Source organism: Callospermophilus lateralis, chromosome 1, assembly GCF_048772815.1.
Source record: "Callospermophilus lateralis isolate mCalLat2 chromosome 1, mCalLat2.hap1, whole genome shotgun sequence".
NCBI classification, from domain to species: domain Eukaryota; kingdom Metazoa; phylum Chordata; class Mammalia; order Rodentia; family Sciuridae; genus Callospermophilus; species Callospermophilus lateralis.
Window position 1 is genome coordinate 205,904,922 of NC_135305.1, and position 21,795 is coordinate 205,926,716.

A 21,795-nucleotide genomic window follows, 5' to 3' on the forward strand; every position below is an offset into this window, starting at 1 on the left:
GGTAGGGCAGCTCCAACAACTTCCCAGGTGACACTGATGCTGCTGGGCCAGGGACTACCAGAGAGCCTTGGGGAATTCTAGCAGAATCTTTCTTCATGTTTTTTTGATATTTAAGGGGCTCTGGGATGGGGTGCTGCTCCATGGTAGAGCACTTGCCTAGTATGTGTGAGGCTCTGGATTCCATTCCCAGCTACAAACGTAAAAGATGGAGGGGCAGGGTTCCTTCTAAGTTGGGACCCCTCACCTCTTAGCTGGTATGCTGCAAGTTTTAAAATGAGAGAAGCTTCAAACCCACTGGCCTGGTAGAAGAGCCCAGCCTCCCAGGGAGGAGCCTGAGTGTGATGGCAGCCTTGCACAGGAGTGTAATAATGCTAGAGGGTTCACTTCAGCTGGAAGATTTCTGATCAGGTTGGTGGATACATGACCAGAATGAGCAAAAACTGGTAGTTTTTTGCTCTTTCAAGGAGTTATTACAAAGACAAAATGGTATAACTAACAGGAGGTGTGGCACTTGCATTTCCACCCAAACATACTTTGTGTTGGCTGTCACCACCAAGTCCATGCAAATATGCATCAATTCGTCTGGACCTCAGCCTTTTGTACGTTCCGTGTGGCTGACATTGACAGATGAAAGGAACCTGGGGATCACCTAACCCAACATGGTACGTCTTTTTCATTTTACTTTCCAGATCCCACGTTCCAAAAGCCTGGTTATACTGGTTCATTTTCCCATGGGGGAAAAGAGATGTCCTCTTTCTTTCCATCTGAAAATACTAGGAAAGCTCAGGGGGGCCCTTCTCCCTGCGAGTATGCCAGACTGGGAACCTCTTCCTATGCTGCAAGTGACGGCCACATTCCTAAGTCACTGCACTCTCAACAAAATGTCTAAAGGAAAATGAAATAGGAAAAATCCAGGCCACCTAGGGGTAAGCTGAGTGCAGCATTTTATTGTGACTTGAGTGCTAGGGACAGTCACTCTATCCAGTCTAAGGGCTTGTACAAATCCAGAGATAGAATCAGTTGGGATGTTTGAAAGAACCTTTCTCTCAGAGACAGAAACTCGGTACACTCAGGTTTAAATCATGAGCTTCTATTTTTAGAACAACAACAACAAAAAAATTCGATGCAGCACTATCTACTGCATTCCTTTGAAATTCCATGGGAAAAGCAGCAACACACGTCACTTTAAAATTGTCCTTGAAGATGGAGGATTCTGAGGACATCCAAATACGTAAAAGCTATTTCCTGAGTACCAGTCCCTGTCCCCTAGGGGGAGGACCAGAGCTGCAGCATTGTCTCCCAAGGGACCCATACCTTCTTAACTGCTAAGAGTCATCTAACAGCCACTCTTTTTTTATGCACCTAAGTGAAATGTTAAAAAAAAACAAAACAAAAAAACATATATGGAGAACAAATGCTATGAACTTGATTAAAAGCAGGCTTTCTAAAAAAACACTTAAGAACTGAGGCTTGATTCTATGGCACTAATAGCACAGTAGAGGCAAGTTCAAGTTACCTGCCTTAGGGAGGGTCACAGAGTTGCTCGACTAAACAGCTCAAGGGTGCTGACTCTCACCTGGCAACATGCCACCCGAGGCCAAAGCTCCTCAAAGAACTGCACCAGAACAGCACTCACCAGAGTTCTGCAATGTTTTCCTCTGGCTGGACTTGGCTTTTGGGTGGGTGGCTCTGCTCACAAACTCCAGAGAGACTTAATAGAGCCACTAAGAGCTCATCAACACCAAACAGGCAATTCAGACGGCAGCCAGCCAAGAGAGACAGGCCTGGTGGGGCAGCATGTTTGAGAGGGACCATAAATGTCCTTTCAGTAGAAATCTTTAAGTAAAAAACCTTCATTCAAGAGAGGGCACACCACCACTCCAGGAGAGAAACCTCAGCGGCTATGGGCGATCTACCCTCCTCTGCGGGTAACATGGGAGAGAGGAAAGCTAAATCAGAGCAAGTTTTGGAAAAGTTTTATTGCATTGTTTCCATGTGGAAGCACTGACAGAATTAAAAGAGGCAGCATGTTCCACTGACTTTTCTGAAAAATCACATGGCTAGATTAACTTTCTCCCTACCCAGGCCTAGACTGAAAAAATCTTATCCCCCACCCCCACCCCAAGCAAAAGCTAAAAAGGAAGATTTGTGACAATCGCTTAAAAAACAAATCAGTGTGTAGGAATTCACAGATGGTCAGGATTCAGATTGGTTATTTTTGTGTCTGAGGGCACTCCCTATCTCCTCACCTCTCCCCACCACTCTTGGTCCTTCCTCTAGCTTGTCACCACCTCTTTCAAATGAGACCCAGTGGGGGAAGTGCCTCCCATGGGAAGGCTGGCCTTCCTCAGTGCAGCAGGGCCAGGTGCCCCTACTCAGTCCAGTGAGCGGACATTCTTCTGTCAACTTTAAAAATGTTGTCCCAGATCATGGTTAGCTCCATGCCAGGACAACAGTCTCCTAGGTTAAAATAAGACATGGGTACGCACACATTCCATGGCTCTTAAATAGCAGAAAGTGGACCCATGTTAGAGATTTACAAAATGAGAAGGGCTTGACAGTGGGGCACATGTGTTCCACCCAGAATCAACACTGCTTAATTGACATCTCGCCAGGGAAGAGAGGGAGATGGGGCAGTCAGGGAGGAAGTAGTTGTAACAAAGGAATAATATGTAGCTTGCCTGAAACTGCATGGCCCCCCACCCCTTTGATTGTACAGGGCATTTTGAAATGGAAAAACTCCTTTCCTACATTTTCTTCTGAAATCATCAGAGGGATAAATGCTGATTTAGAATACAAATTAGACCCCTTCAACTCTCTCCCCTGCCCCACCAAAATTATTCTACACACCCCAGGCCCATAAAGTACAAGGCATAATAACTGATTTTGTGAATGAGGAGGCAAACCGTGTCCACTTGGGGGAGAAGGCTGCTGAGCCACGGGCCCTTCTGAAGGCTCCAGCCCTGATCCTGCCCTTCTCAGGCCTCAAGGGGCAAATATCCATCTTCAGTGAGTTTTAAGTCCCATGGGCTCCTGCCACTGCCTCCTGGGCAATGGGAGGCCAGGGCCCTCCTGGCTTTCCTACCAGGCCAGTCCATCCACGCACAGCGTCACGTCTCACTCAATTAGTAGAAGTGGACACGGCCTGGAGACAGCACCCTCCACGTTAGTCATGCCAGACAGATAGCAGAGAGGAAACCAGAGGCCAGAGAAGTGATTTTTAAAAGGAAAAAGAAGAGCAGCTTCGGTCATCAAAAAATCAAAAAGGATGATTTTTAAAAAATAAAACATGGGGACTTTTTTTTTCTCTGCAATGTTCAGCCATTTTACTTGAGACATAAAAAAAGTTTTAGAGTAGTTGATTTGCTTTTCGGTCTAAACATTCATGAGAACAGATCGGACGATAGTGCTGTGATGTGGTTTGTGTCTGAGTGGCAATGCTGGTCAGGGGTCCTTCAGACCACATACTGGTACGGGTCTGCCTTCCCTTGATCTGGCGTGGCAAAGGGGCTGGCCCAGCCTAGAGAGAAGGGGTGGCCAAAAACTGCTTTCATGTTCATCCATTTTGTTTTTTTAGCCCATCTTCTCTCTTCCTTTTTCAATTGTTCTATTCCCTGAAAACAAGAACAATCATACTTTCAGTCAAGCACTTTATTGCTGTAGTTTTGGGGAGGGACATCCATTAGCTTGAGATGACTGGAGTAAATGCTTCCCTTTTAAAGCAATATACAGCTATCTACATGTTGCATTTTTCTTCTCTGTCTCTCATAAGAAGTGTCATACACAAAAAAAATGCTTTTTTTGGTGGGCACATATTTACAAGTCCCTCAGAGAAGGAAGGGAACATGAGCGCAGCCAGGAGACACCTAAGTTGTTGTCCTAACTGTGCCAATCCAGCATATTGTAGGTTGGGAACATTCACCAGACCTGGTCCTTCCTGGGCTCTAGAGAGGAGCTTGTGGCCTGTGCTGGGTGCACATGGGACTGCAGTGCAGGCTTTGGTGGGGGAAGCCTCAGAACTGAGTGGAACCCTGTAGTCATGAGAATTAGCAGCGGCTGCTAAATTGGGATAGATTCATGGGAAGTTTGAAGCTACTATGACCACTTTGCAGACAAAAAAAAAAAAAAAGCAACAAATCAAATGACTGCTCTGGCGCTGAGTCTCACCAGCCTGTGGGGATCCAGAAGCAGCTGGCTCAGCGGGGCTGGCGAGACACAAACCAAGAAGATAGAGCAGAAGTGAGAGTCCGTGGGTGAGGGAAGAAGTCACCAGAGGAGGAAGGAAAGGGATTAGTATAGGTCAACCTCAGTCACGGCGAAGGTCTTCCATGTGCTCCTTTGGGGCAGAAGCGTGGGGGGGGGGGCAATGTGGCAATGTCACACAGCCTGTGCCACTTCCCTTGCTATATTTCACTGGAAAAAATGGGGACTAAAAGGAAACTTCCCCTTTTCCCCTCTTCAGATGGAGCCGGTCAGCTGCCAGCAGAGCTGGACAAAGGGCAAGGCTTGAGTATGGGCCCCTGTGCAGAGGCACAGGAGAGAAGCTGCCTGGCAGGAGCTCAGCCAGAGCTGTCTGCTGTGGTCTCTGGTGAGATGGGGGCTGGGACAGTCCAGTCTGAGTCTTCACAGCCCAGGGACCTGGGAAGGACATTGGTCAAGGGGAAGATACCCTTTCCCATGAGGTGCAGGCCCTAGTTCCTTTCTCTTTAGCTTTCCAACATATCCCCTTAGGAATAGCCTTGACGGGGAAGAACAACTAGGACCAGGCCATGAATGTTTTCCTTCTGGCCCTCCAACAGCATCCTGAAAGTGGGCAGAGCCTGATAGTCACCTTTGGGTTCCCTGCAGCTTTTACACAGAGAAGCTGGTCACTGTACTGTTTGGCTACATAGCTGGATCTATATCATTGGCTACTATTTTACAGAAACTCTTTTGCAATGACATTTCTTTATTTTGTACTGGGGATTCAATCAGGGCACTTTACCATTGAGCCACATTCCCAGCCCTTTTCATTTTTTATTTTAAGACAGGGTCTCACAAAATTCCTTAGGACTTTGCTAAATTAATGAGGCTGGCCTCAAACTTGCATCCTCCTACCTCAGCCTCCCAAGTCACTGGGATTACAGGCGCGCACCACTTTGCCCAGAAATTACATTATTTCTTATAAATAAAAAAGAATTGCTGAAAGTCCCATGACCCTTCTAAAACATTGGGAACCCCACCCCTCAGATCCACACTATGGTGCTTTGACAGTGGGTAGTACTGACCCTTCTCTGCTGACTGCTTTTCTATGCCTATAAGGCAGAGAAACCCACAGCAATGGGAAGGACTTATCTTCCTAAGAGCCCCACTCACACACTGGTTACCCAACAGTCCACAGCCTCCAGACCACTGTTGAAAATGTCCACTGGGGGAGCTTGGGAAGCCAGGAGTAATAAGTGAAAAAGCTTGAGACCTCCTGACTCTGCTCCTCATGCCCAGAGCAAAGTGCTGCCCTCTCTTCCTGGAGTCCTTTATCTGACCCCCAAACCAGAAAAGAAAGAAATGCCACCTCAAGGACACTGGACACCTGAAAAAGCATGTGGTGGCAGCAGGGCACCAGGGGAGCAGGCTCCAGTCTGGCCCAGCCAGCAACTTCAACAGGCCCCAAAAGGGAGTAGTAGGTAGGATGGCAAAGAGTGGGGGGATGGGAGGCCATGGCTGAGTGCCAGGGCTGGGCCAAGCACCAACGATTCAAATGCCAGCAGAAGCTGCTGGAGATTCAAGGCAGGTGTCTTCTGAATGCCCTCAGGACCTAGTCATGACATCTCCTCTGGGAAGCTGACCTTGTCTATCCCCAGCTGGTTTAGGCCATAACTTGTGAATCACCCTATCTCTAAACCTCTGGCCTCCAGATCGGAAACATGTCCCCAGTGCCTAGCAGAGTGCCCAACACAGCAGTGCGTACAAAGAACCAGGAAGTAGGTTATGAAAGGGACTATGGTACAGGCAACCTTCTAGCCACGGCTGCTAGTCCCATTTCTGGTGTGATCTGCTGTACCTGTCCAAGGCTAGAGGGTTTGTGCATGCAATAAGACGATCTGTGTCACTGCAAACGAAGGGATTGTGCTCTGCACACCGGGGCCTAGCTACTGGGCTTTCAGGTCTGGCCTGTGAGCAGCCCTTCCAGTACCTGCCTGGGGTCGTTCCCAGCCCCAGATGAAGAGGTGGAGGGCAGGGATGCCCACTTACCGTCTCATCCGTGCAGATGGAGTGCACTTGGGTCCCAAACATCACTGACGTGAAAATGAGGAAGAGCAGCGCCTCAAAGCACAGCAGGATGAGGAGGATCACCGTGGTGGGCGGTGAGAAGGAGCTGCACTCTGAAACAGAGAAGGACATGCAGGCTCGGGGCTGCCACCTGCTGCTGCCCAGCTCCCTAAGGCACCTGGATTCCTGCTCTGCCTACGCTGCAGGACTCAGCACCTCTTGGGGGTCCCAAGTCTCTGACCTCCAGGCATGGCAGGTACTGTCCTATCCTACAGCTGGCTACCCCTCACCCTCTTAGGGAAGCCCTCCTCAAGAGGCTCTGGCTGGGGCTTCCCTTTCCCTAACAAGAATCAGTCCCTGCTCCCTGTCCTTGGGTCCAAGCAGACAGCCTGGCACATGGAAGACCCAGGAAAGACCATGAACTACAGTAGAACAACCTCATTACAGCATGGGGGCCTCTCCTTCCTCAGAGAGCACAACACAAGGGCTCAGGTGCAGAGGCCCCTCCAGTCCTGATTTGGCCAGGGGGCTCCTGAGCAATCCTGTACAAGGTGCTGTCTCTTTCTGTACCTCCATCAGACCACAGAGAGAAAAGGGGAGGTCTGAAGCATCTGGATTTGAAGCTTGGGAGGGCAGACTAAGCACAGGGCTCAGCTCTGACCACAGTGTGAGGCGACGCCCTTTCTTCCAGGACATCTGCCTCACTGAGACCATCAGCCCCAAAGGCTGGGGAATTAACTACAGAGATAATGGCCTAAGGCAGACACTTTCACTGTACTGGCCACTATAAGGCCACCCTGACCTGGGGCAAGGCCCTGTCCTATCCAGGATTCACTGTAAAGCAGCAGTGTTTGACAAGAGGCCTGGTTTGCTCCTGTGAGGCAAAATCTTTTGTCTGAACAAAGTCTAAATAAGAAAAGAAATGTTGGAAGAGAACAGAGGTGCTGTTGGAGATGGTAGAGGTCATCATCACAGCAGCCTCCCAGGAAACTCCCGAGACAGGCGGACCACACCTGGGACATGCCTGGCCCAGGCCACGGCACTGGCAGTGTAGTCGAGGCCTCTTGGGAGCACTCATTCCCTGAGGACCCTTGCTGAGTGCAGCTGCCTGGGCAGCTCAGGCCTGCTTCCCTGGCTCTGAGGATTCAGGGAGTAAGTGATTCTCTGAGTTGCCCTGCTGGTGGCCTCGCAGGAACATCAAGAGAAGTAAGGGAGGTTGCAAGGGCTTAGAAAGATACCAAAGTCTGTGGGGAGGCGGGTGAAGGGACATCTCATCTAAACACCTTCCTTCCCTTAGGTTTCCCTGGGAACTTAATACCTCAAGATATTTCTTTTCTTGGTTCCTTGCTGGGCAGGGCTTGGTCAAGGTAGCCCACCAGCCTGCTGGGTTGGCTCTGGGTGGCCACAAATATGGCAGCTGCCTGCCTGGCCATCTGCTGGGCAGGATATTAGGAAGAAATTAATAGGGCTTTGAAGTTAGGCAGACATGCTCGAGTTTGAACCCCTGGCTGTGAGCTCTAACTAATAACCTCATAATTAATAATTAATAATCTGCTGTAACCCATCTTGCGTTGTGGAATTGTCTTTTTCTTTTGGTACTTGCTTGGTATCTGCCTTTCCCACTATACCTCAAGCTTCATGAAGCTTAGGACTTTGCTCACTGCTACATAACCAGGTTGGAACAGTATCTAACAACAAGAGAATCTGGGCAAGAGGGTTGGGCTTTTCCCTTCTATACCAGGATACAATTAAGAATTCATAAGAGGCTAGGCATGGTGGTGCACACCGGTAATCCCAGTGGCTCAGGATGCTGAGACAGGAGGATCGCGAGTTCAAAGTCAGCCTCAGCAAAAGCAAGGCTCTAAGCAACTCAGTGAAAACCTGTCTCTAAGTTAAAAAAAAAAAAAAAAAAAAAAAGGCTGGGGATGTGGCTCAGTGGTTGAGTGCCCTAAGGTTCAATCCCTGTACTCCCCCCAAGACCCCTGCAAAAGAAAGAATTCATGAGAGGACATCTGTATAGCACAGCCTTAGCCTGACACAAAGTCAGAGGGTGCTCACTGGATGGAGGTACCTTGCCTCTGCCTCACCTAACTCGGCTGCCTTGGAGCTGTAGGCAAAGCCCATGGCAGGGCTTAATCTCCCTCCCTGCAAAGCAGCAAGAACCCTTCCCTTCTTGAGCTGGGCCCTGGGGATTACAAATGGAGCCTGGGCAGGTACGATCCAGATTCAGGGGATGTGAAACTACCTCCCTATTCTTCTTTAAACATTAACTCAAAGCACCTCAATCTAGGGGACAGTCCCCATGCTCTCTTAATATAAGCTCCTATGGCCCCACCAGCTCAACCAGGGCCAAGCAATGATGGCATTAACTGTCATACACAGGCAACTTTCAGGTATCCATTCCGGGGACTGTCCTGTGCCTTCCAAGCCTTGCTGGTCTAGGAACTGGTGCCTCAAGTCCACTCCGTCAGCAATTTTGAGCAAAGACAAGCAGTGCCAGGGAAGACCGTGGGGTAGCCAGATAGGGTGGAAACCCTTGCTCCAGATTGAGGCTTGAACAGCAGGCCCTCTTCTTGGCTAAATGATCTTAGAACTTATTCAACCTCTGTGAGCCCCAGTTTTTGTCATTTGCAAAGTGGGGAGTACTCTTCTACCCTGAAGGCTTGTTGTAAGACTGAAACGAGGTACTGCTCAACAAGCCTTTTGTGTGATATCTGTCTCCTCGTAGACATTAATAAAACCATTTCAAAGACATTCCACCTCACTGACAGTCTCTGTTACTGCCTACAGTTACCCTGATGACAGGTGGGAGGTGTTAATAAAATGTGGAGCTGACCTGCATCCCCAGGGTATGGCAGAATGAGGGTACTTCAAGAAGCTCACCAAGCGATTGGGAACTTGCTGAAGACTTACTCTCTGCTAGGATCTGCAGATGCCCACTCTCCCCCACCCTTCACCATGCCTCCTTCTCATTAGTGTGGTCTCCTTCTTTCCCTGGGCTTATGCCAGAAGTATGGCAAGTTAGCCCATGCAGGAAAGGCAATTGCTCTGAAGATGATAAAGTGAAAAAGGGCACCCACCAAGGAAAAACAGTAGAAATATGATGTTCCCTGCTCAAGACTGCCTCAGATTTTGAGTGTGAAAGCTCTAGCCCAGCAGGTGGTCTCTCTCTCTTTTTGTTTTTCCTTCCAGAATCTATTTTTCTTTTCCCTTCCAGAATCTATTTTTCTTTTCCTTCAGAATTTGTAACAGTGTTCTGGTTGGACCTCATTCCATCTGCTCATTTAAATGGAATACTTCTAGAGCAGAGAGAATTTGTGTATGTTCTTAATGTAAATTGGTGATGATTAAACAGTTTGAAAACAACCACCACAAAAAAACCAAGCAAATCAATAAAAAACTCTTTGTCCTGGGCAGAAAGTTAAAAATAGGGACTTTTGCAAAACTAGAATAAAACAACTTTTGATTAATGTGCCCCACTTAGGGCTGGGGTGTGGCTCAGTGGTGGAGCACTTGCCTAGCATGCTTGAGGTCCTGGGTTCCATCCCCAGAACTGGAAGAGGAAAAAAAAAAAAAAAAAGCCTCAGGTAAAGATAGAAACATAAGCTATCACCCAACATGGCTCCCCCTCCTTGGAACCAGGGTCTCTACTTGCAGGGGCCTTACACTCTCCCTGAGCACACTCAGTGCAATGGGCCTGTTCTACTCATTACTTTACCTGTTAAACTGATTTTGGGGGGCTGCTCTCTTTCATGAAGATAGACTTGGGCCTCTGCTGTTCCTTCCCTGTTCTCTCCATAGTCTTGCAGTAGACTTAACAAACTGAGGTAGACAGCTGGCACCATGAAGGAAACAGAGCCTCCATGAAGGAAATAGAGCTGGATTCACATAGGTGGTCTGTGACCACCCCGCTCAGGTTACAGAACCCACCCTGGAACAGGAAGGGAAGCCCTGGCGCATACTCACTTGTCCAATCTTCTTCAAAGCAATGCAGGAAGTGGAATCCCACCATGATGAGGGCGTGCAAGGAAATGAGAGCTATGTACATCTGAAACAGGAAAGCAGTGCAGATGCCATTGTTGTGAGAACCTTCTGACTGTGCAGACTCTGGAGCAGGGCATTCAGAACCTGCTCCTCGGAACACTTAGCTAGGCCGAGGCCTGACCAGGACGGGGCCAGGGAGGCATCTGGTGACTCCCCCACAGGGCCTCTGACCTCCCGCCCTGGGTCTGAGGGGAGCAGCCATTCTCTGAGTCTGTGGAACCAGAACAGAAACAAAGCCTGGGCACCAGGCATGACCTGGACTGCCTGGGGGCATGCAAGGCGTACTACTTCTCTTCACTTGAAGTTAGGGTGCTGACTGCTAACTTTAAGTGAAGTTAGCTCTGAGTGTTCTCTACCTACCTGCAGCTCAGGACGTGAGGACACTGCTAACACTGCTTGCTCTAGCTACTTAAGCCTGACACCTGGGGTGGGAGCTGATCAACCTGTCTGCATGCGCAAGTGAAGGGCACTTTTCAAGCCAGAGATCTTTGGCAGGAGGGTGGAGAGCTACGCGGGCAGGCAGCTTTCTCAAGGGCAGTCAAGACTGCTGTGAATGCTGAGAATCTGCAAAGGAATAAAAGGCTCCGCTGCTGCTTTGTGGAGGGCAGTGCAGATATCAGAAACTGACTTACTGTAAACAGGACGAAGTACTTCTGGTTGTTCTCGCCGACACAATTATTGACCCAAGGGCAGTGGTGGTCCATCTTGCGAATGCACCGCTTACAAACACTGAAACAGCCCACAGGTCAGACCTTTAGGGGTATCCTAACAGTTTGGGGCTTCCAAGGGGAAGGTGGGACCCACAGCTCCAGTTTTACTCCTTAGAAATGGCTCTCTCTGGCACAGCTAGAGGCTTTTCTGGGTTTTTTTACAAAGGCCTTGGAAGGCAGGGTCAGTATGCCCAGGGTCACAGTCATTCCCAACAGGGGGACAGAGTCATGGCCTTTTATCTTGTTTAACATACAAACAGGACAGACCTGTCATGGCTGAGAAACAGGCTGCTCTCCTGGGATAACACAGCTGAGAACTGGATTTACAAAGATGGAATGAAGTACTAGTTTAAAAAACTTGACAAGAGTTGGATGGGATACAGAGAAGAATTGCTCCTTACAGCTCCCAAACAAACAAACAAACAAACAAAAAACACCCCAAACTAAGGGCCACACAGAAGTTCCAAAAACACTGCCATATTCTCCCAGGGATGAGGGTATGCTTTGCTAAGCCTGGCCTGAAGTCTGGTGGCATGGTGGACCTGGATCAGCTGAGTTGCCTGAGTCAAACAGTTGAACTCTGAGCCTCAGATCTCCTACCAGCATGAAAGTAAAATACATGAGAACACATACTAGGTCTCGATCAGACAAGTGGTAGATTCATACTGATCTTCATTCTCACTCTTTTCCACCACTCCAAAGGGCCTGGCCAACACAAGCATGCTGGCCTGGCTCCATAATCTCCCTGGGGGCCAGGCAAGCAAAGTAAGAAAGAGGCCTAAAAGGAAGGCAGAGGAAACAAAAGAACACTGGACACTGGCAACTCCACTGCCCAGTCTGTTTCTCTCTCTGTTAATAATTTTGAACACATAAATAAAAAAAAATTCATATACATACATACACATTTATACACACACACACACACATATATACATCTAAATATACATATATAATATACTATAATATATGTCTGAGTTGGTAACAGTGTTCCCAGCGAACAATTTTAAAAGCACAGAAAGCAAGGAGTGATTTTGTGCCCTGTGTTCTAGGCCTCAGCTACCAGGCTCCCACTCTGCCAAGGAGCCGCCTGCTACAGCCCATGTCTTGGATGTTCTTCTGGATACAATCAACTCTGGGGTTCCTTATGTCTCTTCTCATCTGAGAAACAGACTCCTGAGAGTACAAACCCTCCCTGCTCCAGGGCCCTGAGTAAGTTCCTCTTCTATCTTTACTTATTTCTAGAAGGGTTTTCAAGTGTGTGCTCTTGAGGTAGGGTGGGCTCAGGGGCAGAGAGGCACACAGTGGCCTTCCATCCTCTTAAAGCTGTACAAGAGTTTAAACAAGCTCTTATGGCAAAGTTGTGCTCTGTTCTCCTCCCAGCTTCACTGAAGAGATGAGGCATTGGCCAGGACGCTGGGCATCACAAGGAACTTCATCTCACTGGGCAGCCAAATAAGACAAACTCCTATGCTTCAGGCAGCAGGGAAATTAAGTACAGCCACTGAGGCCTACAAAGACTAGCTCAAGACGCTGGTCTCTTGAGTTTCCTGTTCTCAAAGATGGCACCTCTCCGTGGATATGGTGGCACATGCCTGTAATCTCAGTGGCTTGGAAGGCTGAGGCAGGAGGATCACGAGTTCAAAGCCAGCCTCAGCAACTTAGCGAGGCCCTAAGCAACTCATTGAGGCCCTAAGCAACTCAGTGAGACTCTGTCTCAAAGTAAAATATAAAGGGGCAGGGGATATGGCTCAGTGGTTAAGTACTTAAAAAAAAAAAAAAAAAAAAAGGCACCTGTCCTCACCCTGGGCCAGGTGGTTGTGGGTTGGGTGGGGTGAAGCACTGTTCAGAGGCTGACTTGCTCACCTGAATGGCCTGGGCATGGAGCATGTCAGGGGCAAGGCCTGGAGCAGTGAAGGGTGCTTGCACTCTGCCCTGTGGTTTTACCTAAAGACCATCCCTCAGGAGGTGGAAAAACCACAAACTTCAATTTATAAGGCCTGATGACCAATAAGGAATCATTGACTCAGAGTCAGTCTCCTTTGCACAGAGTGGGCTTGGCAGTGTCCCCTCTCCAGATGTAGCAGGGCAGCCAAAGCACAGGATAAGAGGAAGCCTCACAATCCTTATGGAGAAGCCTGCCACCCTTCTCCAAACATGCCACGGTTACCTTACTGTCTTGCTGGGGACAGGCCCGATGCCAGAGGACCCTTTCTCCATTCTTCTCACTTGGCAAAACTGAGTCCTCTGAGGCACCCTCCTAACTTGCTCTTTCCTTAACATGCCTGAAATCTCTCTCCTTGCACTCTTTTCTACTACTAATTCCAGTACATTATGGACGAGATAGTGTGGGCTGGTAAGTTCCTGGGGCACAAGGACAACATGTGCGATACGTCATTAAAAAGACCAAATGCCTTATATGGAAGTATTTTTTTGTGTGTCCTTGCCATCCATACTTCCCAGGCCCCTTCTATGTTTTAAGTTATTGTTTTAGAAGAAGGCAGATGCTTCTCCTCCCCACTTCTTCCAGGTTCCCTACCATTTTTCAGGACTCAAAGCTTGAGAGAACCCAACAAGCTCATTGGCTCGTATGCATCCATGGACTCCCTCTGTGTTTATGTGTTCCCTCTCCAGGGAGGTATACAGGTCTTTCCTAGGTATGTAGCCTCAAATGAGCTGGCTGGGGCTCTGGTGCCCATCCTGGGTAATGGCCATGCATGCAACATAGCCATGACTATGTGCGTCAACTGTGCCATAAGATGAGGGCCTGTCCTGCCTGGGTGGGAGGCCCCTAGAGTCAGGACGATTTCCAACTCACCAATATAAGCACAGAGCCAAGCCCAGGACCTTCCATAGCAGAGTCTGCTGAATTAAGGCTTTGATGCTACAGACAGGTAATGAGCAAGCCTGGGAAATGAGCTGACTCACATCTGCCTAGACGCTCCAGTAGGGAAGATGAAAAGAAAACAGCAAGAAGTACTGGAGGGGTCATGGCATCACACACAGGTTTCACTGCATCACACCTCACTGGCTATGACAAAAGTATAAGCAAAAGATCCATAGCACAGCCCAGCACAGCTCAGAATTGAGTTTGTGAAAGACAGTGCAATGTGAGGGAAAGAAGAGGGTCTGAGGACACAGCTTCATCTTGGGTCTGGGCAAAGCAATGGAGGTTCTCCACATCAGCCTCAGCAGAATTACCCTGATCTTTCATGTAAGCACCAATAATGTGTGCTAAATGCTTTAAAAACAATACTCATGCTATGTACATTTTATTAGTAGTCTTAGCAACGAGAAAGATAAAACAATAAGAATCTGATAGGTGCACAAAGCAACCTACCACTGTCTCAGCCTCACTATGCATATCTGGAGAGGTTGAAGCGTGGCTGAGGCATTGCCAAGGAGGGGTCTCCACCTCTTCCAAGAAGAACCCAGCGTATAAGCCTAAAGCCTTGACCATCCACATCAGTACAAATGGCTCCTCTTACAGGATTTCCACATGCTTCCATGGTCCTCGTGACTGGGAGATTCCATACCAGGATGAAAGCAGTGTGGGGTTCTAAGTGCTTCTGGAGGGTGAGACCTACCTGCACACACCCTTCAGGTGTATGTAGGTCTGGGTGTATCTATGGTACCCATCAGAGCACAGGGAATGGAGACAGCCTCAAATTCAATGGGCTCTGTTGGGAACACAGGACTAAAAGAGACGGGGACAAACACAAGTAGGCATACCGAGCAGGCAAGCCCAGAGTCTATCAGCTCTAACTACAGTAGACTGGGCTCAACCAACCATCAACAAGCCCAGGCTGTCTCACGTGCTGGGGATTCTGCTTATCCAAACTGTGGGTCCCCAGATGGCCTGGGCCACATGTGCCGTCATGAAGAAGCAGCTGTCAGCACACACTTCCTGAAGTAGGAACAGGCGATGCACAGGCATCCTCGCTCGCTCATCTGAGTCAGCAGCTCCTGCTGCTCAAGCTGATGTGTTTACTAGCACTCAGAACACCTCCCCTGGTCACCCGGGAGGGAGGCGAGGAGGCGGCAGGAAAATGCCAGGCAGTGAAGGCAGCTGAGGGTGTGGGGAGGGAAGAGAAAAAACCCACTGTGGTTGCCCAAAGTTCTTTTCCACAAAGGCAATAACTCCGTTTCTGGTCCTGCCTTTATAAACCCAGCACATCTCCAAGTCTCTACACATTCTTCTACGACCGAGTAGCTTCCACTCGCTGAGCTGGGCAGCTTGAACAGTTATTTAAATTTAATCCTCACAACAAGCTCCGGAGGAACAACCCTCAATTATAGGAGAGAAAGCAGAGGCCTAAGGGTCACAGTGCAGTGGAAACAGTTCCAGATTTCCAACAATGACCTCTCCAACTTCAAGACCAGAACCTGGTCCAACCCTTCGGGCTATTCTGAGGAACCACACAAGCAAGTTGGGTGATCCTTAGATAGCAGCTAGTTCCAGAGCCCCAAGGTGGCAGGAAAAGACTAGACTGATGCTTCCATCTCAGACACAAGAAGCAAACCTGATGTGGACCTCAGAAGCAAGTTGATCTAGATAGAAACCCCGTAGGGGACAGCAATTGCCATAGGACTCTGCTGGAGTACCTCCTTCACTCTTAAGCAGGTGGCAACTAGTTGGGCAGGCCCAAAGATCAGTCGATCCCTCTCTCTCAGAGAGACGGAGAAACAAACATACAAGTACTTAGGGTTATATGAGTTACTCCCAAACTGGAGTTCTAGTGGAAAGAGTCCTGCTGGGACCTCGAGCCAGAACCACCAGGACCTTAGTACTCACTACCTTAGCACCACCAGTCTTTAGTACTCACTGGCTGCAAGACCTTAGAGCAGTCACTTAACCACCATGAGCTTTAGTTTCCTCATCTAGGAAACTAGGAAGAGTAACCCCTACAGTAATACCTCGCTCTCAGGGTGGCTGTGAAGATAGAAATCAGACGAGTGACGAAGGGACAGGAAGGGTAAGTGCCTTGATACAGCAAGAACCAAGGAGCCGACTGGAATCTGAACCCTAGAGACTGACTTGTCTCTTCTGAGAGGTGGACAGTGAGGACTACAGGGAAAGGTCACCTTTTATTCACTCAGAAATCTCACTTGACCCAAATAGCTCCATGGCCTCAGGCTGAAAAGGATGACCTCTCACCTCTGAGAGCAAGTTCATTCCTCCATGACCCTCCCCACCCCAAACACACGCACTGGTCTGAAAAGGGGACTCAGTGACATTTCTCCCTCTGTATTCTAGCATTTAAAGTTCCTTCTAATGATAAAATATAAATTTTATTTAGATATCTTCTCATCAAGAAGACTCAAAACAAAGAAATCTGAAAATAAAAAGGGAAAACTCGCAGATAAGATGGGAAAACATTTTTTTGAGCTGACTTCTACAATAGCCATAACATCTAGAAGTTTGGTTTTAAAGGAAAGTCTTTATTCAGGAGCACCCTTCGTTTTAAGTATAAGATGTTCACAGAATGATTTTCTAAAGCTTTGTCTCATGGTCCCCTTGTCATAAAAGCTGTGAAATGGGAGGAAAAACAGGAGTTCCCTCATTTTTACATATATGAAAACAAAGGCCTGCTTCAGGTGTGGCAGAGCCAAGTCCTGGGGCAGATGTTCTAAGTCCAAATCTCAAGCCCTTTCCAATCTAGTGGGCTCACAGGGACCAGGATGCACATGCACAATGTGCAGAGCCGGGGGTGTTCTGAGTCCATTTTCTGACTTGACACCTGCGGGGGAAGTGTGTGCTATTTCAGGGTATATGTGTGACAGGAGGCAGGGTGGCTGAGAGGAGACAGGGGAGCCCCAGCCCGTGTACCTGCAGTGGTGGGCTCTGTCGGGCTTGATGCTGCAGCATTTGGGACACTTGTATACCACCTGCCCAGGCTTCAACTGTAAACTCTCGATAAATTCTTTAGTGGCATTTCCTTTGGGCACTGCCCCCTGTAAGAAAGAGGAAAAGTGTCAGGGTTGTGCTGGCAGTTCTATCAGTCATAACACTCAAAAGTGGAGACAGTCATTTCAAAGCAGCCACCACACATATGTAAACTCTATTTTCTGAATTATATCAACAGTGAGGACTATTTATTTATTTATTTAGTGGTGCTGGGGATTGAACCCAGGGCCTTGTGCGTGAACTACATCCCCAGCATTTTTTATTTTGAGACAGGGTTTCACAGTAGTCCAAGCTGGCCTTGAACTTGTGATCCACCTGCCTTAGCCTCCTAAGGAGCTGGGATTACAGGTGTGCATTACCGTGCCTAGTAAGGAATATTTATTGACAATGAATTTTTCTGAGGAAATGCCATTAGGCTACATCAATTCCTTGATCAATTTTCTACAAAGAATAGTTACATTGTTCCTGATTATTTTCTATTTTAATTTTGCTAACATCACTGAATCCATTCTTGCCTACCTAAATGTTACAGTAACAATTTGACTCATAATGATTTTGGTCTACATTAAATTTCCTGTTACTAGCATCTGCCTTTGTGAGTTTTCATTGGTGGGCTTCACATCTAACAGTCCAGTTTTCCTAGACCAAAATGTGCAGCTCTATATTTCAATGCGTTATGTTTACATTGGAATCATATTTTATTTTAGTTTTAATCAGCACTATTATTATGAAGGATTGGAAAGTTGTATTTCTTCCTTAGTAAATTCCCAAGCAATAGGGAGCCTCGGTCTCAGGTATCTGACTTACTATCTGGCCAGGCTACCCTCTGATTTGCTATTCCGTCTGGCTTGTGAACACTTTGTGTTCTTATTCTAGCTGTCCAGGTTTGGGCACAACCAACAGCAGAGCCAAAATGCCATCAGAATCTGTTGTTGTTCTGCATCCATCCAAACAGAAGGAAACTGGCAGTGCCCAGTCTGAATGGGGTCTGGGAGCCAACCCTCACCAAGTGCCTACTTGGCGCTGAGCCCTGCCTCATGGCTATGGACTCAAGAATCAATTTCCAGGAGGCTCATGGACTTTTGCAGGCTAACAAACAATTCTAATAGAGGGGGTTACATGTTGTAGAAGTTGCTTATGTTGAGAGAACTTAGAGGAGGCAGTAACCAACTAACCAGGGGAATCAGAAAAACTTTTAAGTTTTAAGAAATTGATGTTTAAGGGCTGTCCAGGAGTGTGACAAGGTTTTCCAGTGAGAGCTGGGGTAGAAAAGGGATCCCAGCAGAGGGGGCAGGCGTAAAGGAGAAGTGAGAATGGACCTAGCACACTTGGGAGATGGTGAGGAAACCAGTGTTCTGAGCCCAGGCGTGTAGTGTTAGCAGGGAGACCAGGGGCAAGGGCAGCCCATGTGGAGTGTTCAATGCCAGACCTAAGGATGGGCTGGGTTTTTCTTTCTGGGCAGTCCAGTGCAATCGGGTGACACCAATGCTTCAGGAACAGAGCTCGTCTGTCTGTGCTATGTGGACCACGTAAGAAGGAGAGATTAAAACCCCAGAGACCACTTAGGAGGTTACTGTTGACAGTCTAGTAAGGAAGGACTAAACTATGAGGATAGAAGTGAATTGGAAAAAAAAAAAAAAAAAGAAGTGAAATGGAGAGAAAATTCAGACACCTGAGCTTATAAAAGGTGTAGTACAGAACCAAGTAAATACCATGGAGATATGGGGGCTGACACAGGGGAGGAGAGGAACACTGATAAGGTTTGGAGGCACCCTTAAGCCACCAAGAGGATACTGGAGAAGCAAGTTGTGGGGAAGAGTGGGCAAGTTCAACAGGGGCCTGCTGGGTCTGAAGTGCCCAAGGGCCCCCAGGAAAAGATGTCAGGAAGGTAGCTGGGAAATATGAGTCCAAGAAGCACAAGAGAAGAGTGCCTGATGGCACAGCACAGGGGTGAGGGGTGGGCTTGGAAGTCCACTGTCCCTGCTTTAAATTTGACTTCCACATTTGTCTGTCTGTGCTATGTGGACCACGTAAGAAGGAGAGATTCTCTTCTGTGAAGAGAATCTTGGGCCTCTCTGTGCCTTAGTTTCAGTGAGTCAGGATTCATCTTACCCAATCCCTAGCACTACCCATGGAGGTTACGCCACACACAGTTTATCAAAGAGCTCAGATGATGCATGCCACACACAGTGCTCAGGATATGGTAGCCCGGACTCTAGATCCAGCATTGGCATTAACGCTGTAGCTTAAAAAAATACAGACACCCAGACTACTGCAGCACTACTACATAAAGACTGTACATAAAGACACCTGCACTTTTTAAAACCTCCAGCAGAGTTCTGAGTGAGTGCGACTGTGGATTATCAGGTTGGGATAGTGAGGGTTTCAGATAGAGCATCACTGGTTACCAAGGAGGTAATCCCAGAGCAGGAGAGATTAGGAATGAGTCTTAGAACCTATCTGAAAAGAAAAATTCTGGGAAGGGAAGAACTATGGAAGAAACAGAAAAATCTTCAAATGCTGAGAATACAAGGGAGCTGTAGTTTTGTTTTGGATGAGAGAACGACCCACAATGAGTAAACAGTCCAGCTAAGGCGCCTGCAGAGACAAATAAATCAACAACTCTCTTCTAAAAGCCTACACTGTGCCAAGCACTGTGGGAAACACAGAGAAGCGATGGGACCTCAGGGCCTCCAACAGCTGGTGAGTAGACAGTGGCGCAGACTGAGGAAAGGGATCCCAGGAAGGCCAGGAGGATCCTGGTGGATATCATACAGGAGAGGGGCACCTGGGAGGGGAACCAGTTCAAGCCTTGGCCCCAATGTGGGAGTATAGAACTCCTCCTGGCCTTTCTGTCCCTCATGTGGCTCTTTGCTGGGCCCCCAAATTCTCCTTGCTGAGGCCCTCCTTCTCCTAAGGACCTATTCACTTCTGAGAGGGGCAGCACCTGACTGACCTGTCGTTTAGAGTGATGTCACACTCCCCCACAGGTGTGCCTGAGGATGAAGAACCTTGTGGAAGCAATGAGAAAACACTTGTTCACACACATGTTTATCTCCCTGGTGGGGGCTCAACTCCCTCCGGTGTTCCATTAAATTTTCTTTTAAAAGTTAAAAAATAAAAGGAGAAAAAAATTGGTCTGCAAAAAACAGTCAGATGTCAGAAAAGCCTATGACAGAAAATCTGAAAGCAAATAAACTTTGGTGGGTAAGGACCATATGGTATGTCCCATGTCATTTACAATGTAGTTTTTGACAGTAAATATGTATTTTAATTGATGAGAAACATCAACAATACACACACATATGAACAGGAACTAAAAAGATACATGCAAAAGTATTAGTGGTTGTCCTGAGGTGTAGGATCATGGGTACTTTTTATTTTCTTGATTGTATTTCTTAAATGTTCTCTTGTGAACATGTTGGCTTGTGCTATAAAGGAAAAATCTTTAAAAACACAGGCAATAAATAAATAAACAAACCTCAAGAAGGAGTTACCTAAATAGAAATATGACCAGTTTTCCTTAAGTTTGTAACCAAAGTGCTATTAATGTCTCATTTGGAGCCATCTAGGCTGAGGGTCTCACAAATCCCCAGAGGGCTTGTAATGTAAAAACTAACTGCATTTGGGCAACTGTATGACCTTCTGTTTATCCTGAAATATTAATAATGCAACCAAAGTCACTACTGTTATGTATAGAAGATAAAAAGTGCAAAGAGACATCATTTCCTCAAGAAGCACTGGAACTCAGCTTTCCTTAATGCAGACACAGGTGGGCCCCCTGAAGACCCAGTTTTTAAGATGGTCCCAGCTACCATGGAAGGACACAAGACAAAGTCCCTCTATAATAGGCAGTCAGAGGTCCCACTGGCTACCCTCATTATCTCAGGCTTTTTCAGATCTCAGTCAGAGCCATTTTAGCAGTTCAGTCTTCCTCAAAGTTTGACTTTCCACTGTGATTTCATTTGCATAAATCTCCCAGAAGGCTTATCTCCATCCAGACAAGGCTCCACCTGCCCGGCCACCTGTGCCCATCCCTCAGAGTCAGAGACCAGCTGGGCCAGTCCCCGCGATAGCAATCTGTGACAAATGTACTTTCCAGCCACAGAGGAAGTTTTCCATCCCCTCCACCCTCCCACCTCTTTCTCAGGAAGATGCTCTTCTGCCCACATTTTCACAGATTTCAGAACTGTGGAAACTGTTATCAGTCCATGGAAAAGAATTTTGCTCCACAACAATCCTAGACAGATAGCAGGGAGGCAGCAGGAAGGTCTATGGAGACTTTTTGCCACTGAGATACACCAGCCCTCCTCCCTACCTTGCAGGGATGTCTCAAAGGTCCCACATTACCACAGCCTGGTAGATCCAAAGGCACTGATTTTTTTTCCTTCACTTCCAAAATATATACTTGTTCATGATCTTTAAAAAGAAAATACAGATGAGAAAGTGAAAAAAGAAAAATCCACTCTTAAATCTTTCACCCAAGGTAAATATTATTACTGTTTTGAAGCATATTCTTCTAGTCTTTTTTTCTTGGTACCTAGTGACCTAACAACACTTTAAAAATTTGTAGATCTATAAAAAATGTTCATATGCTTCCAAATATACACATGGCCCCACAGTGGAATCAGTTCAAATGTGGTTAGTTTACAGAATTGTGAGAAGTCATTAGAACTCTATACCCTCTGCACAGAAGGAAGGAATGTAATGTGTTCATGTGTGGCAGGAGGCATGACATGTCTCCATCTGCCATTTCCCTTAGTGGCTAGCCCAAATTTCCAGGACCCACCTTGACCTTGACCCTGACACATCTCCTTCTCCCTTCCTTCCTTCCTTCTTGCATCAAGGTCTCCCTATGTTGCCCAAGATGGTCTTAGACTCACCATC

At 47.5% G+C, this 21,795-nt stretch overlaps 1 protein-coding gene across 2 annotated transcripts in view; it reads right to left on the reverse strand.

The window, feature by feature from the left end:
• The window catches only part of Zdhhc3 (zDHHC palmitoyltransferase 3), a 56,212-nt gene that overhangs the window by 10,026 nt on the left and 24,391 nt on the right, over positions 1-21,795 (reverse strand). Inside the window, exons 3-7 of one of the 2 annotated variants that reach the window (XM_076844531.2) lie at positions 16,831-16,955; positions 10,926-11,022; positions 10,216-10,297; positions 6,232-6,362; positions 1,962-3,614 (exon numbers count right to left, since the gene is read on the reverse strand). In XM_076844531.2, coding sequence (XP_076700646.2) covers positions 3,456-3,614; positions 6,232-6,362; positions 10,216-10,297; positions 10,926-11,022; positions 16,831-16,955 — 594 coding nt within the window. In that variant the 3' untranslated portion in view covers positions 1,962-3,455. Of the gene's footprint in view, positions 1-1,961; positions 3,615-6,231; positions 6,363-10,215; positions 10,298-10,925; positions 11,023-16,830; positions 16,956-21,795 lie in introns of those variants that run through there. The other variant, XM_076844524.2, reaches the window with a different exon arrangement.